The sequence below is a fragment of the Pseudochaenichthys georgianus genome, chromosome 8 (genome assembly GCF_902827115.2).
Source record: "Pseudochaenichthys georgianus chromosome 8, fPseGeo1.2, whole genome shotgun sequence".
Lineage (NCBI taxonomy): Eukaryota > Metazoa > Chordata > Actinopteri > Perciformes > Channichthyidae > Pseudochaenichthys > Pseudochaenichthys georgianus.
In genome coordinates this window covers 18,035,147-18,052,986 of record NC_047510.2, presented here as the reverse complement: position 1 = coordinate 18,052,986, position 17,840 = coordinate 18,035,147, and the positions used below count along the sequence as shown (strand labels likewise).

General features: G+C 40.6%; 1 protein-coding gene across 1 annotated transcript; it reads right to left on the bottom strand.

The window, feature by feature from the left end:
• Positions 1–8,152: 8,152 nt before the first annotated feature.
• hsd17b14 (hydroxysteroid (17-beta) dehydrogenase 14) lies at positions 8,153–17,377 on the bottom strand. Its single transcript, XM_034088863.2, has 9 exons — positions 17,274–17,377; positions 17,158–17,199; positions 16,586–16,683; positions 15,694–15,760; positions 14,463–14,554; positions 12,309–12,413; positions 12,149–12,216; positions 11,228–11,324; positions 8,153–9,102 (listed from the first exon to the last, which is right to left on the bottom strand). The coding sequence occupies exons 1-9, from the start codon at positions 17,353–17,355 to the stop codon at positions 8,956–8,958; spliced, it is 798 nt and encodes a 265-aa protein (XP_033944754.1). The 5' UTR covers positions 17,356–17,377; the 3' UTR covers positions 8,153–8,955.
• Positions 17,378–17,840: the final 463 nt, after the last annotated feature.

The window sequence follows — 17,840 nt, the reverse complement described above, 5'->3', positions numbered from 1 at the left end:
AAAAGTAACGTTTTAGTTACTTAAAAAAAGGGCTCCCATTATATTAATGCCCTTATAGCCTTCATTTCAGTACTGTTATTGCATTGGAGAATAATACAATCTGTTGATCAACTTGACATGCATTATATGCAATCTGGATAGCATTGATATTAGCCAGCTTTCCATTTTTGTATATTCTTTATCCAGGTAGTTTCATATGCCGTGTGCCGCCCGGACATGCTATCATGCTAACTAGCTCCCTGAAAGCGGGTGACTCCACTGTAGCAATAGCCTGCATGTGTTCTACAACTACCGTGCAATGGCTTTATCGACTTTTCCCTGGCTAGCAGTCCCTTGGTTAAAAAACAGCCGCTGTTGCTGAGGTGCAGGTGGAGGTGCAGGTGCAGGTGGAGGTGGAGGTGCAGGTGGAGTGGCGTCGGCTGAGTCCCTGTGGTCTTAGCTACTAGCTTCGTCCCAGCATGTTGTTTTTGCAGATGTTTTAAGAGATTTGAATGACTGGTTCAGGCAGTAGATAGGCTCTTTGACCCGCCAGGACACAACTTACATTTAACTAAAATGTTCTTTTCTTTGTGCTCGACAAAAGTGAAATAGTGAGAATATCTCCAGGTGGAGAAACTAGACTTGAGCTCCGCCGCCGCCGCCATGATAGTCTTGTTAGTAAACAACACAAACACGCCCACAGCCCGTCTCCGCATGTGACACAGGAAGTATCCAAGTACATTTACTCAAGTACTTAAGTACAGTTCTCATCTCTGTTCACCTGGCTGTTGACTATATAAAAAAACTAACGCAGTAACGGAGTAACGCACCATGTAGTAACGGTAACTGAGTTACTGAATTTAAAAAGTAATGCGTTAGAGTACTAGTTACTGCCAAAAATAACGGCGTTACAGTAACGCGTTACTTTGTAACGCGTTAGTCCCAACACTGCTTATCGTTGTATAGATATATTCTCATCCACCATCTTTGTTTGTGACGTAAAGAGTGTAAGAGTCACGTTTCTGAATCGGGCACTCTGAGTGGATGCAGTCACAGCCAATCGGATTCAGAGTGTTGCCTGTCAGTTCCGTTGCCTGTCAGTTCCGTTGCTATGGTTCCGTTGTTATGTGTACTGAAACGAGAGCCGGTATAATTCCACGCGCGAAAACAAAATAAAAATTGGAATACGTTATTTGAGTGTCTTAAAAGTAGACTGAGGTATGAAGGGTTAACGTTACATCTTAGAATAATTTTTAGTCATGTTCTGTATACATACTAACATATAAGGGTATTGACTTAGTGTGGTTTATCTTTTTGTCACTGCTTTTAATTTAAACTGAGCTGTTGTGTTCATCAGTAAAGTGGAACTTCTCTGTGAACTATTCATATCTTAAACTGCACTGTAACTTTGTATTCATGTATTTTTTCTTTTAATGTTTCTTTTATTATCTTTTACTGTTTTTAAATGCCTTTGACTGAATGTCTTTCATTTTTTTAAAGCACTTTTAATTGCCTTGTGTTGAAAGGTGCTATATAAATAAACTTGCCTTGCCTTGGTTACTCCATGTGTACTAGCTATAAGATTAACGTTACAGTACATCACTCTTTTTCACTTCTTACTCAGTCAGCCAGAGCGCAGATATCACCATTAGATTCACAAACCTGAAACATCATCCATTTCTTCACTGCTGGTGATGACATTGTTGTCAGCTGCTGATACTGCTGCTGCTGCAGCTTGTGGCGCCTGCTTCGATGAAAATAACTTTCTAATATCCATAACTTTATAGGCTCGTCAGGCACTAAGAAGGATCACTTCTTCTTCAGGGCAGGGAAGGCTACACAGTACGCAGGCTAATGTCCCGCAGCGGCTGCCTCTCTGGTGGACTCCGGTACTGCACATTACTCCCGAGACATTTTCAAAAAAATATATATTATTATTTTTATTTATTTTTCAAGTGAAACATCCGGGGCTTTTCAAAAAACATCCGGGGATTGAGCCCAAGTAGCCACCCCCTAGCGCCGCCTCTGGACTGTATATATAATGGTTAAAACGAAATAGACAAGTGTTAAGCGTTAAGTGGGATAATCCTGTAGAACAAACGGCTTCTGTTTGAGGTTGATAAAATAAGGTCATCCTTGTAACTTAGAGAGATATTTTATTATGTACGTAGGAACTGTATGCATCGCTAAGGTTAATTTAAATTGGCTATGCTCAAGTATGTAGACAAGCTAACGTTGAAGTAGTGTATGTGAAATCAACCTCACAATAAGATGTGTGTATATTACAATTATTAATGTCATATCTCAAGATGATTACTTAGATACTACAATATGGTTGGTTGAGCTGGAGTTCATTATTGAGCTTACACGTTAACGTCACAGTCATCTGAAGAACGAACCCAAACCTTGTTGTTTTTATTAATTGCATTACCAAATGGGTATCAAATAAACAGTAAGCATTGGTAACACAACTTCCAAAGTTACAGTAAAATAAAAAGGACCCTGACTCGGACAATACACAATCCAACATGTTCAACAGAAGAGAATCAGTTATATTGTTTGTACACATGGTACTTTACATACATATATATATATATATATATATCTGTTTGTTTAAGGTGTCCAGGTGATGCAGACAGGCTGGACCAGAGAGTGAGAGACAGAACTGGACGCCTCACAGCAGTGAACTTCAGCACATGTACAAAGACTCTTTTTTTCATACTGTACAAAGAATCAAGAAAGATATTGGTTTAAATGAATGAAGTATTGACTTTAATACACTGATATGTATTCCATTAAACAATACCAAATACTAGATCACCTACACATCAGTTAAGTTGAGGCTTTTTTCCATGCAAAAAGTTTGAGATATTTAGCAATATGACTTTGTCAGCTTTCTAATTTAATGTATTGAAGGCAAAGCTATTTAACACATAGTGAGAACTGCTACTATTTATCTCTCAATATTGTCTGTAAAAACGTGGTAAAAGTTATTCTTTCAGTGAGACAACAGAGCAAGCTTCTACAGTTCCACTACGTTTTGATAACAGTTCAATATTATTTTGATAATAACATATATTTCAATGTTGATGAACTTCATACTGTTCATTCATAATCTGATTGTCTTTGTAGCTCTGTTGAAATAAAATAAAAACATTACAATTACAAAATAATTATATCTACAGCCCCTAAACACACAAACACACTTGTTCTGCAATAATATGTTTTATGTTTCCTGTCATTTTTGTTAGGAAAGGACATGCCTGAAAGACATGACATTTTCTCCTTCTCTGAGGGTCAAGAAGAACATCCAAGAGGAACATTAAAAGCTGATGTTATGAGATTTTAAGACCAGTACACTAAGAAACTACTTTTAATGTAAAAACAGTCAGCTGATCGAATACACCTATTTCCACATCTAAATCAGCTGATTATTTCTATTTGCCTCACTTTATGAGCTTCACATCACTTGTGCCTTGTACCGCAGAGTTTGCAACGTCACAAATAAATGGGGCCAATCTTCAGTCAGATGTGAATGTGTAATTAACACTTTCAGTAAGAATAATGGACAAAGGGAGTTTAAATACAAATACAATTTATTGAAATGTGAACCAAAAGTTAATAAAATGTTTTAAATAAAAAGCACATATGGACAGAAGGTGTAAACCTATTAAATGTATAAGTGAACACATTTAGTCAAATAAAGTGACAGACTAGGCCTGTGTAGTTGGTATCAGCTATGCCCAGCATGGGCTCCTCCATCAGGCCTGGTCCTCCTCGCTGAAGAAAGACCCTCAGTCCTCTCCAAACCAACAGAGAGGACGTCCATCACACGGAGGTTTCTCCCTGAAGTCTCTGCTGCTCTCTGGACACCACGCTGTCTCAATCCGTCCACACTGAATATGAGAGGGGGAAAATGAAAATAATAAATGCTTTAGACAATAAGAAACATAAAGTTGAGTTGCTCAGTTTTTTTAGATTGTCAATACTATTACTGTATAACTAATATCTCAGGTTAAGAGGCACCTTCAAATAAAGATTGGTCTTTAAATACATGTTGTCTTTTGAATTGTTTGTCTAAAGTCAAGGGTCTAGAACTGGTACTTAGTTTTAATGATACAGTCTGGTTATTATGCTGTTTGGAGGAGGCCTCACAGGTAAGAGCACTAACTAGCTACCATCACATGTACCTAAGCGTGACTTAAATGTATTAAACGTATAATTAAGTGATATCAAAATATAAATAACTAATGTCATGCAAACATATTAATATTTGCTTGATTCCAGTGTGGAATTTAGCACAATTGCACAAACGTTAAGATTCTGAAGTATTATGCTAAAAACTCAATAACTTAGATTATTATTTATAGTTTTGCCGAATAGTTTCATGTCCGCTTACCTTAGAAACGTAAAATGGGAGCATGTTAGCTTAGCTTGGTAGCTTCAGCTAGCTCTGGAACTTCCAGCTCGGTGGCAGCAGGTCCCGCCTCGGCCCCGCCTCTTTGCCCTTATTTGGAGCAGGCTGGAACAGGCGGGAGTTGAACTCTGACGTCACTGTCGAGCCGTTAGTGGCCGACTCCGCCTACTAAGGGCTTCTCTGCAACTCTGCAGAATCCTATGGGTGACGTCACGGACCCTACGTCCATTTATATATACAGTCTATGGCAGGGGTTCTCAAACTTTTTGTTTATGCGGACCACTATTTATTATCAAGGGTTTTCGCGGACCACCTCATATGCAAACCATACAAATAAGTACATATATAAACGTAGTGTTAAAACGCCGATATTTTTTTATATTTAATCATAGACAATCAAAAGTAAATTGAAGCCTATCTGATACTTTTGTGACCGGTGTCTGTCTGCGTTGTGTATGTTTCTCAAAGAGGACGGCAGACGGTATTTGAATTAGGTCATCCCAAACAATGCCACAAGTGCACACGCACGCACGTGCACAAAACGGGCAGACAGGTCTACAAAAAAACTACCGTTATGCTTTAGTTACTGTGCTGCAAAAAGCAGACGGTGCTGCGCTCAACACACACAGACTCAAAACAATGGACACACAGGCATATAAGTAACATAAACAATGGATAGGCCTACTGTAAGTTGCATAAAGGCTTGAGCTAGTATTGCTACTAAGCAGACAGCACTGTTTCTCTCTCTCTCTATCTCCACTTTCAAAATCTATTTAAATCTGAAAACAAAATCCCAAATTCCCAAAGTTGTCCTGAAATTAACTTATTAAACGAAACGAAAAATATAGCCTACTCAGGGGTGGATCTAGAAAAATATTCATGGGGTGGCAAGAGGGTGGCAGGAGATTTTGAGGGGTGGCATCCCCTGGCAGAAGTATATGCTGATTTAATCGCAGTCAATGTTAACTTGGAAAGCCAAAATATTTATATTTTAACTGAATAACATTAGGTGACATTATTGTGGCACATCAGTAAAGCCTTAAATAGAAATATATAAGATGGCAGACATAATTGAATGCATTTTAACTGGACAATAACTGAATTAGTTTGTTTCACTCTTAGACCAGGGGTACCAAATGTATGCAGACTGCAATAAGTACATTAATTAACTGTCTCATCGAAGTTTGTCTGAATTAATATGATAATATTAACAATTATATTATTCCTATCAGCTGTCAATCACTGTTATGATGCGGTGATTACCATTCTGTTCAGCAAAACGCCTCACAAACTGATTAAGATCCAAAGCTTTAGTGCGTTTTGATTCAATGCTGAGTACAGCCAAACTTTACAGTCTCTTCTCTGTCATTGTAGACCGCAAATACGTCATTCCTTCCGTCTACAGTACTTGGGTCCGGATGCTTCTCGTTTTGCGCTGTCCTGTTCAAATGAAATCGCCGCCAATCATATTTCCACGCTCGCGCCAGGGCCGGGGGAGGGGTTACAAGGCTCGTGTCTTGTGGTGCATTCACTTGCACTCGGACATTAGAGATTTTCTCTCATAAATGTCCGATGAGCCCAACGACCACTACCCCACTGCCTGATATCATTAGAAAGCTAGGAATCTCCTCTTTCCTGACAGTGTATACAACTCAAAATGTGTCTTCAGGTCAATGCGACTGATTTTGATAGAGCTAGTCACATATGAGGTGGTCCCCGAAAATCCTTGATAATAAAAAGTGGATTTTATTTAGCTTTTTTCCACGGACCACCTGCAGTACCCTCGCGGACCACCAGTGGTCCGCGGACCACAGTTTGAGAACCACTGCGCTAGACCATTTGGTACGGCCCTCGAGGTAATTTATAAACAAAGTGGCCTGTGCCTGGTGGTGTATATGTCTGATGTGATATATTTTCATGGGGCCCAAAATCCCTGGCGGCGCCCCTGTGTAGAATATATATCACTCAGTATAACAGACCTACATTACCAGTGGCGTTTTCTCCTGGAGGCCAATGGAAGCCAGGCTTCCCCCGTTTTTTCGGATTGTAGTTATAATTGTAATAAATAAATAAAAACACTTTGTTTAGTTTCGGAAATTCTTTGTTGTGTGTTGCTGCCGGTCCATCTCTCCCCCATTCTCATTGAGTATTTTACAAAGAGTGAAACAGCGCCCCTGTAGATGTTATGGTGAAACAGTAGAGGAGGCCAGACGAAATTGGCTTTCCTTGGTGAAAAAAAATTGAGGGATTGACCAATCAGACAAGGCTCACGTCATGCCCCTGCCAACCTGTGATTTGTCAAGGCCATGCCAAGGGAAGCCAGAGGCGGCTGGCTTCCCTTGCCTCACAATCCAATCAAATCGCATCAACTTATTGTTGCAGTGACGCGTCCTAAAACCCGGAAGTAAGCTGCGCTCGGTTTCCCTCCTGCTTCCCTCAACAAAAAAGCAATGGGATTTCTCCATAGGATTTTGGAAAATAGCTCGAAATAAGGTCAGTGGAAAACGAACCTGTTAGATAAATGCACGTTTTGTTCAGTCGGATAATATCCACATGTCCACCCTACTTTTATAATTGTTGAATCATAAATCTAATCGATAGAAGATAGATAGCTCACTGCATCACTCTCACCGCCGTTAGAAAGTAGCAAGAAACTGAAGCAAGTGCAATTATGGAGGGTGGAGATTTGGAGTATTTAATCAAAAATAATTGTACTAAACTTCCGCTACAGCAGCAACAACAACAAATACAATCTGATGACAGGCCAATGCCCAAACTGGAGCTGTGTACAGCGAGGGAAAAAGGAGCAAATCGGACGTAAAACGTTAAAGGTCTCCTGATTTAGTTTGTGAATGAATGCTTATTAGAGTTTGGGCTGGAGAGTGCGTGCGGACCTGTCGGTTAGATAACAGGCGTGTGTAAGTCCTGCATCTGTATGATACAAATGTGTGTAAAATGATACCGGGTGCTGTAATCACTCATCTGGTTACGTTATTACATTGACCACCACACCCCTGACCCAAAAGAATGGACGTATTATTGGCTTCCCCAAAATTTTTTCCCACGCCACGCTACTGTACATTACTTTCTTTATTTGCTTTAGTTTTAGTAGATATCTACAAACAAAGAGTCGATATTTGTCTAAAACCATTTAGTGCTTGTTGTACAGTGTGTAGGTGCGTGTGTGTGCGTAGATGCGGCGGACAGACAGATCTCAGTTGGTTTGGTGTCCTATGCTTACTTTTAATACTTGTAAATAAAACTTTTGGCCCGTAATTTCATTTCCTCATTGTAGCGACCAGAGAGGGGGTGGGGAGGATATATCCAGTCTCTGATAGTGTTACGTTATTATGCTGTGAGTGCTCTCATACTTGTTTGATTCTGAAATTGTATAATTTATATAAATATATGCCTTTATATATATGCCTATATATGCCTATATATATATATATATGCCTATATATATGTGTGCATCTGTAGCCTGTTATTGTCTCATTATACCTCACTGTGAATGAATTAAAAGTAAATATATAAGTCATCATGAACACAGTTCTGTCCATCAGACAGAGGGCTGTGCCTCCTCGATCCTCGGTCCTCGAAGTGCATTTAGAGAAATTAGATGTCCTTCAACATGGCGTGCTGAAATCCATTTCTGGAGGAGTCTAAATTAGAAAGGCCCCAAGACGTTAAGCAGACTGATCTCAGACAAGCATATTGGTCATCTAATAAATGAAATCTCACTTTTTATTTGATTGAATGAAAATACAAACACAATCATTTGAAAATGTTAAAAGCATTGGTTATATTAATGTTTTAACAGTATAATTCAGATATTTTAATTGTATTTTACAATGTAAATAGTTTTGGCACTTCAATAATAACAAAAGTATACATTTTTATTTGCAATTTCTTCTCTGGGCCACCTGCAGTCTACAAAGAGGTTTGATTGAAAAGGTTTAAATTGTGATTTGTTAGTCTATAGCAGGGGTGTCAAACTCAATTTCATCACGGGCCACATTAGAATTATGGTTGCACTCAAAGGGCCGGTGGTAACTTTAAGTCTATATAAATATACATAGATAAATATAAAATAATGTATAATTTTACAATATTTCCTCTGCATTGGATTATTACCGGATAGGGTAATAACTTAATAATTAACTATGTCTGAAAGCAGAAGTCAAGGGCAAATCATTGCATGTCTCTTCATTGCGCATGTCACAAAATGAGATGCATTGTGGGACATGTAGTTTATGGGCAACGTTCTCCTGTAAAGCGGCACGTAACATTATAATAAACTTATTATATTCTTTGCAAGCGCTTGTGGGCCACATAAAATGAAGTGGCGGGCCGGATTTGGCCCCCGGGCCTTGAGTTTGACACCCCTGGTCTTTAGTATGTCAAGCTGAATTACCCAACCTTCTTTTTCTATTTTGACGTTTAAAAAATAACTTGGCTAAAAGCAACACAAGAGACATAAAATATTTGAACAATTATGTCAAATCTGTATTAAACAATTAAATCTGTTAACCATCTTTACTACAACCACAAGGAAGCAGTCAGGAAGGGATCTGACTCTTGTAGCCGTAGTCGAGCTCAGCCCCCCCGCTGAGCAACAGGTCGATCCCGGTGCAGAACGTAGCATCTGCAGCCAGATACAAGGCAGCCAGTCCGCACTCAGCCTCCGTCCCTATACGACCCATCAGCTGTACGAAAACACAACGTGTCAGTGATCATTCTTGTTTTCATTCCAGCAGTTTGAGGTTGCATCATTCCACTTTCTTGCTGTGTTTTATGCTCCTGCAGCTGTTTATACAGTTGATGCGTCTTGCTTATTGTTATTTTGGTTCCACTTTACAGACTACCCTTATAAAGGATTCATAAAGGGTTTATAATTAGGTTATTAATTAGTGTAAACACTTTATTAATCATTAAGAACCAGTTCTAACACAGTTTTCATACATCAACACACTCACTATTTGGCAAGACGACTAAGCCTTATATTGGCTACTTAGCGAGAATCAACTCAGTGAACAACAGATACCAAGGATGATGAAGAAGACGAAGTAAGCTAAGTAGCCAATATAAGACTTAGCAGTACAGATGCATGTGTGCTCACTATTTGGCAAGCCACCGGTCACAGTTGCCCTGTTTATCTCATGTCTTATACAAGCTTGTTAATGATTTATAAAGTGTTCACAACCTAATTAATAAATTAATTACAAACTATTCGTAAACCCTTTATAAGGGTAGTCTTATTGTAAAGTGGTACCGTTATTTTACTTTAAAAGCAGCCTTGTGTATTTGCTCAGTACTACATATATATTGCTTTCAAGAATGTACAAGTTCCTGATCTTTTTCTCTCTGTAAGTGCAGATTCACAGAGTGAACTCAGGTAACCCTCAACTGGGAAAACTGCAAACTTACAAAAGATAATAGACAATAACAAATAATAATAATAATAATAACTGGGATTTCTATAGCGCCTTTCAAGGGACCCAAGGTCGCTTTACAGGAATAGGGCAAGCACAAACAAAACAAAACAAAGGTCAGACAGACAAAACAACAGATAGATTTAAGGGCCGAAAGCCTTGATGAACAGATGGGACTTGAGGGCCCTTTTGAAGGCGTCCAGTGTGGGGATGTTGCGAATCTCCGCAGGGAGAGCGTTCCAGAGGGTGGGGGCAGCCACACTGAAGGCTCTGTCCCCGAAGGTTCTCAGTTTGGTGCGGGGGGTGGTGAGCAGGTCAGAGTCTGAAGACCGCAGGTTCCGGGGTGGGGCATGCGGGTGAAGGATGTCCGATAGGTACTGGGGGGCAAGGGCATGGAGGGTCTTGTAGGTCAGGAGGAGGACTTTGTAAGTTATGCGGAACTTGACCGGCAACCAGTGGAGGTGGATGAGGGTGGGAGTGATGTGCTGCCAGGGCTTTGTGTGTGTGAGGACCCGAGCTGCACAGTTTTGGACATACTGGAGCCTGTCCAGGGTTTTGTTGGGAACCCCGAACAGGACACCATTGCAGTAGTCCAAGCGGGTGGTGACAAATGCATGCACCAGGGTCTCGGTCTTCATCAAATCTTCATCCTCCACCTCTATTATCACTGTAATACATAACTTGAGAATGGGAAAGTGCCAAGTATCGAGACATATAGATGTCATAGTATAGATATAATATGTATATAGCAGTATTGTTTACCATAAACCGTTCACAATGCAGATTGTCATAAAAAAGTCATAATGATCAGCCAGGTATTTCATATCTCCCTGTGTCAACTCTTCAGTAGAACTTCCCTTTTATTGTTCCCCGTGAAATTCCTCCAGTGACTCGGATGAATTTTTTTAATAATTTGCATAACCAAAAGAACAACCTGTTTCGGGAACTCTTCCTGTTTAGATGCAGGATTCAGGGAGTTCACATTTACAACCCAATAAGGCGACCACAGTGTGTGGCAGTTTGAATCATTAACACAACCATGTCTGAGAAACTGTCGGCTACCTCATAATGATTGAAACCCTCAGCAAGTCTTCTTAGCTGCTGCATACGCTCAGCAGAAACCAAACGTTTCTCTGCAGCTGAAAAGCACTGAGGGGGGGCTTTTCTTTAATATTATTGTGATGCATTTTTTTTAACTCACAACTTATCTGTTAAAAGCTGCTGAAAGGCAAAACGTTTTGGACCTGATTATAAGATTTAAATGTAACCAGATTTCACAGATTTTCTTTGCCTTTCAGAATGAAAGTTTTTCTCTGTTTTCAAAAGTGTTATGCCATTTCATCACCTCTGACTTCATTAAGATCACTTCCGCCTCTTTTAAAGATGTGTGAGAACTTGCCTGACAATTTTCTCCCATTTGAATGGTCGCTGCAGCATCTGGCGAGTGTCCTGCTAATTCTTCCCACATAGGTGTCAGCACATTACCTGGGGAGATGCTGCAATAAACGGCAGACAGTATTATTAGACAACAGAGGGTGATGTTAGCTCTGCAGTCAGGAGACACTTTATAAAATGTAGTTACTATGCTTTATGTTAACATATAAGAGGATGTTTTGAATATATATATAAACTCCTGTTTTATTTAACAAAATCAGTGAGTTTAACTATTGTAATTTATCATCTTCACAATATTTTAAAGAAATAATGTAGTTTACTTAATTCCAAATTTGAGGTTCGTCTGAGTGTTTTCATTCTATGCTATTTCATAGAGAAGTTTTGTACCTTTATTTGACTGCATTTATCTGAAATTGTTTATAGCTTAAAATTGTAAAATCAAGTGACTTGTTGGGGCTTATTTCTCCAAAGATAGGAGAAAATTCTAAATAATTATTTCTTCCATAACTCACAACCAATCAGATTTATCTGGTGACACTTTGGATGGGCCTGGGGAACAGCTGGAGTAAACTAATGGACACGTGTAAATAAAGCAATTCAATTTAGCTCAGAAAAAGTCTGATTACACACTGATACATCAATATTAACAATCTAATAATGTCCCATATAATATATCAGTCACACATTACATTTGGATGATAATGCTTTTCAAATTTTACCAAGTAGGATTTTAATTGCACAACTTTCACTAATGATGTTGTATTTTGAGATAAAAACGTAAAGAAACCTTATCCAGATTCACATAAAAATGTTTTGATGAATACTATTTACAACATTATGAGACCGCTTAAAAACAGGAGGTCATAGAATCACACTGTTTTGTCCCAAAAATAATGAATCTGAGTAACATTGCAGTTTGTCTCACCAGTTCACTCTCACATTGTAGCGACTCTCATCCACAGCCATCGCCTTTGTCATGGAGATGATCGCCCCCTTGTGGAAAACAGATCACATTTCACAATATTTTTATTTTAAACATTTATTTATTATAATAATGAAACCTGTAGCCTTAAGGATAAACTCACCTTGGTGGCAACATATGGTGCAGCATTTTTCTGACCGATGGTTGCCACTAGACTGGAGACATTTATGATGTTTCCCCGACGCTGTCGTAGGTACGGCAGCACATACTGAAGAGAGTGAGAGTTCCAAACACTTCAAAACATCTTTTGTCAGTGGGAGCAAAGAAGGGTCCTAAGATTTATCATTTTATAAAGGACTTCACCTCAGGAGCAACATCGTTCAGTTATCAGGTCCATAAAGGCAACACCCATCCATCCATCCATCTTCTCCCGCTTATCCGTGGTCGGGTCGCGGGGGTAGCAGTTCCAGCAGAGAGCCCCAAACTTTCTTTTCCCTGGCGACATCAACCAGCTCTGACTGGGGGATCCCAAGGCGCTCCCAGGCCAGCGAAGAGATATAATCCCTCCACCTGGTCCTAGGTCTACCCCTTGGTCTCTTCCCAGCTGGACGTGCCTGGAACACCTCCCTAGGGAGGCGCCCAGGTGGCATCCTAACTAGGTGCCCGAACCACCTCAACTGGCTTCTTTCGACGCGAAGGAGGAGCGGCTCAACTCCGAGTCCCTCCCTGATGACCGAACTTCTCACCTTATCTCTAAGGGAGACACCAGCCACCCGGCGGAGGAAACCCATCTCGGCCGCTTGTATCCGCGATCTCGTTCTTTCGGTCATGACCCATCCTTCATGACCATAGGTGAGGGTAGGAACGAAAATGGCCCGGTAGACAGAGAGCTTTGCCTTCCGGCTCAGCTCCCTTTTCGTCACAACGGTGCGGTAAAGCGACTGCAATACCGCTCCCGCTGCTCCGATTCTCCGGCCCATCTCACGCTCCATTGATCCCTCACTCGAGAACAAGACCCCGAGATACTTGAACTCCTTCACTTGGGGTAAGGACTCATTCCCTACTTGGAGTGGACAGTCCATCGGTTTCCTGCTGAGAACCATGGCCTCAGATTTGGAGGTGCTGATCCTCATCCCAGTCGCTTCACACTCGGTTGCGAACCGATCCAGTGAGTGCTGAAGGTCGCAGACCGATGAAGCCATCAGAACCACATCATCTGCAAAAAGCAGTGGTGCAATCCTTAGTCCACCGAACTGCAGACCCCCCCCCCCACGACTACGCCTCGAAATCCGATCCATGTATATTACAAACAGGATTGGTGACAAAGCGCAGCCCTGGCGGAGGCCAACCCTCACCGGAAATGGGTCCGACTTACTGCCGAGGACCCGGACACAGCTCTCGCTTTGGGAGTACAGAGATTGGATGGCCCTGAGTAGAGACCCCCTCACCCCATACTCCCGCAGCACCTCCCACAGTAACTCCCTGGGAACCCGGTCATACGCCTTCTCCAAGTCTACAAAACACATGTAGACCGGATAAGCGTACTCCCAGGCCCCCTCCAGGATCCTTGCGAGAGTAAAAAGCTGATCCGTCGTTCCACGACCAGGACGGAATCCGCATTGTTCCTCCTCAATCTGAGGTTCGACAATCGGCAACACACTTTTAGAAAATAATTGCATTTAATTTTGCAGTACTTGCACCTTGGCTACGACTGTACAGCATTACACATCTAGTAGGGTGGTCCTCATCGACCTTGAAGTTTAGCCTCAGTTGCAGCACCGTGGCTGCTGGTGTGGCAGCCCAGATCGATGAGGGAGGGGTAAATGTTGTCAGATTGAGGAAAAAATTCAATTCAATAGAATGAATTCTGGGGCTTGGAGCGTAGACCTTTCAACTTTCAATTTTAAGGACCATCCTACGTGAGGCTAAACGTCAAGGTTGACGAGGGAGGGGTAAATGTTGTTGGAATTTGAATAAAATTCACCAAGAGAGTTTTCTTGATCATAACAAATTCCGGTGGTTGGAGCTTAAAATAAATGAATTCGAAAATGTACATGGCACTAAGGACCACCCTAATCTACAGAACTACTAAAGTTGTTTGCTTATTACCCTTGTATTATCTGTAGCTGCCATTGTAACATTTTCCAGAGGAATTAATAAAGTATTCCTTTCTTTCTTACTCTCTTTCGCGTTTTTCTGTCACCGTTTTGACATTATAATAATAATAATCCTTACAGCCATTATTTGCTTCCATAGAGGTCCACGTTTATGGAGGAAAGTTATAACTAATGATTTTGAGAAGTTCTAGAAACATTACTTTTGAAGCCAAGAAGTAGCTGATGAGGTTCAGATTCAACAGATCCCTGAACTCTTCTGCTGAGGTGTCATCAGTGGGTTTGTGAGGGGGGTCTGAAGAGGTGAAAGGTAAGGAGATCAACTAAATACTTTCCATGTAAAGCATCTTCATCATGACATCTGGGGCCTATACTGCGAACCTGGTTCAACCTAACCTGGATATGTTTGAGTTAGCCGGTTGGCCTAATCCAAAACATACGCGCTCTCGCTAAACTGTCCTACGACGCTGGTTATCAAGTGGATCGCTCAAGCCAGCCGTGTCCTATCTAGTTAGGTGCGCGTTCACATGAAAGGGGTGGTATTTGGAGCATTCGACCAATCACAAACATGGAGAAGCGCACTGACAGCGCAGCGTCATACTTCCTGAATGAAAAGTGAACTTTAATACTAGTCAAAAATGAAGAAGTTAAACTTTAAACATCCATGACTTAAACACTTTATCCAGGATAAAAGCCACATAGCTGCACCTGCAAGGTGAATACAGCTGGGAAAAGAACAAGTGTTTGAATGCGTACATTAACAGGTTTATGATATCACTGCCCCGTCTAAAACACGATCTGACTTTAATTACATTTGTCTCGAGTGTTTCGTCAACTTATGTGTTGCTTAAAATAATACTTCTGCATACAGTATGTGACACTGTGAGTGTTGCACGGCCAGATACGGCTCAGCTGACTCAGATAAGGAGATATGTGATACATTATGAAGTGATATGCCGCGGACTGTAATGTACTCTGATCCGGTTACTTATGTTGTGGCCGATATTTAAGTAAGCTTTCTTAACGCTAATGTTATAATAGTCAGATTGCTCTGAAGATGGGAGGTGATATTCTATTAATGTTCACGTTCACACAGTCGGTGATTTTTGCCGGCCGTCTTTCCTGCGACGGCAGTTTTTCTGTATTTCCTTTCTCCTGTAATATGACTTGATCGCTTTAAACTCCGCACACTGAGCTCTGATTGGTCAGCAGGCGGTGCTTTCACTGAGTTGAGCTCTTAGCCTGCAACCTAACCTGGTCCCGACCAGGTTAGCTGCTTAGCATATATTACCATGGAGATCTAGCCTGCTAAAAAGAGAACCAGCTTCGGATGACCGGAAAGCCAGAGTTTTCCCTGAATTTAGCCGGCTAAGCGAAAATCCTGCTTCGCAGTATACCCCCCTGGTGGAGGGAAGAAGGAAATGTGAGACTTACGACACCCTGCATTGTTGACCAGGCAGTCAACATGTCCATAATGCTCCACTGTGACTGCAATCAATCTCTGTGGTGAAAAGAAAAGTCACTTTGAGGGTTTATTTGAACAATCAACCAGTCTCTCATAAAACACAGAAACACCCTTAGTAGGGCAAACCAAACCCTAAACACAGAACTGGGTAAACGAGTCATATGAGTTTTACAAACGTAAAATGGATTGTAAGCTATTTTTAAACTGGGAGACTGAAAAATACAAACTTTGACATCTTGGTAAGAATACATAAATATGCCGGTGGACACACAACACCCACATTGTTAAAAACATGGAAGCACAGGGAACTGAACTCAAATGTACGACCCGAGAGACAAAGGTATAGAATGCAAAAAAGGTACTTTATTCCATAAGGATGTACAAAATAAGACAACACTCTTTGATGAGGTGATAAGGGTTACGAAAAGCACAAAAGAAAATCGCTCACAAGGTGAGGAACAAAACTCACTAAATATTTCTGGAGCATAAATTAGGCTTGAGTCATAATACTTAGACGCTGGTACAATGACTTCTGGCATGGGGACAGGACAAGACGAACTGACAATAAACAGAGGGAAACAGGGGAATATAAACAGGAGATAACTGGGAACAGGTGAAAACAATCAGGTGCGGGGCTGGCGCTGATGAGCGCGGGAGAACACATTAGGAAAGGGAGTCAATGAAGCTGAAAAGAGACGTGACAAAACAAAACAGGAAGTGAAAGACAATACAAGAATAACAACATAAAACATGACTGACTTAGCACTTACAGGTCTTGTGATCATGACTGTCAATTCAAAAAGGGAATTGTACATCTGAGTGCAGTATAACCAGAACAATAACACTAAAGTTACACATTACCTTGATGTTGTCATCTTTGGAGATGTCACATGTGACAAATTTGCATGAGCCTGGCCCTGCTTTGTTTAACTCTGCCTCCAGAGCCTCACCTACTGCACCTGGTGATAATAGTTAAACAACTCAGTAGAACTCCTGTACTTTAGTTATAACCAGTGGTGGAAAGTGGAGCTCTTATAAACCACTATATTTAACTGCAGCAGTGCCTTACAAATGATCAACCTGTAGGAAGACTATAAAGTGAAACTAAAATGTGCTACACATTGACAAATTACAACCTTCAATATTACATTTGTATTATTCATAAACACACTCTGAAAGGAGGAGTTTCATAACAATACAAATGTTAACTTTGTTATGCTTGTGTTGATACATTTGCAGTAGGAACATTTTGAAAGAAGGACATTTTCACTTTTGTACTTTTACTAAGATTAAATATTTGATTCTTCCACCACAGATGCACTTGGTGCCGATTTGAAGTAACACATTATCATTCAAATAATCCTTGCCCAAGAGAAAATAAAGCCACATTATAATAGAATTAAGAAAAAAGTTTGACGAAAAATTAAAATGACTCACCTCCATAGCACAAAACACCACCTTGGCTCCATTCTCCACTAAAAAATAAGTGCAAATGTTTCAGTGCGCAAGCTCTGATCAGTTACAAATCAACATTATAAACAATAATTACCAAAGACTTTGACAATCCCTCTGCCAATCCCTTTGGACCCTCCAGTCACAATAACAACTTTGTCGTGGTATCGGAGGGACATGTCGGTGATGAGGAGAGCTGCGCTGCTGCTAACACTGAATGAGACAGGTGTTCGTTGTTTTTCTTTGCTGGCTAATCTGTTTCGCAACATGTTCTCTATGGCACGTCTCTACTGGGAGTTGTAGTTTTAAAAGACGTTTTCGTATTTACCATAATAAGAAGTTGCCAGTATTAAACTGTGTACATCCCTGGAGGTTTAGGGGACAGGAAACACTCACATTTAAAACATATAAATAATAAATGGGTGAAAATGGCTTGTGCCCATTATGGGCAGTATTAATATATATACCCACATGCCAGCTAAGGTCAGAAGAGCTTTATTTAACAGCTGGTCTTATGTTTGTGACCCCTGTGATAACATTACATTACATTAATTGATAAGCCTGAAACATGCACTTGTCAAGGTTCAGAGGCACATTTTGCAAATATGGCAGTAGCCATCGATCAGCTTAAGATAAGATATACTTTATTGATCCCAAGTTGGAA

What these genes read in the sequence shown, in the direction of transcription:
- hsd17b14 (XM_034088863.2), bottom strand. Translation starts at nt 17,355, where the DNA reads ATGTCCCTCCGATACCACGACAAAGTTGTTATTGTGACTGGAGGGTCC. An exon ending in GGTCAACAATGCAGGGTGTC is followed by an intron (nt 14,555 to 15,693) that starts GTAAGTCTCACA and finishes TCACCTCTTCAG; the next exon opens with ACCCCCCTCACAAACCCACT. An exon ending in GCTACTTCTTGGCTTCAAAA is followed by an intron (nt 12,414 to 14,462) that starts GTAATGTTTCTA and finishes CACTCTCTTCAG; the next exon opens with TATGTGCTGCCGTACCTACG.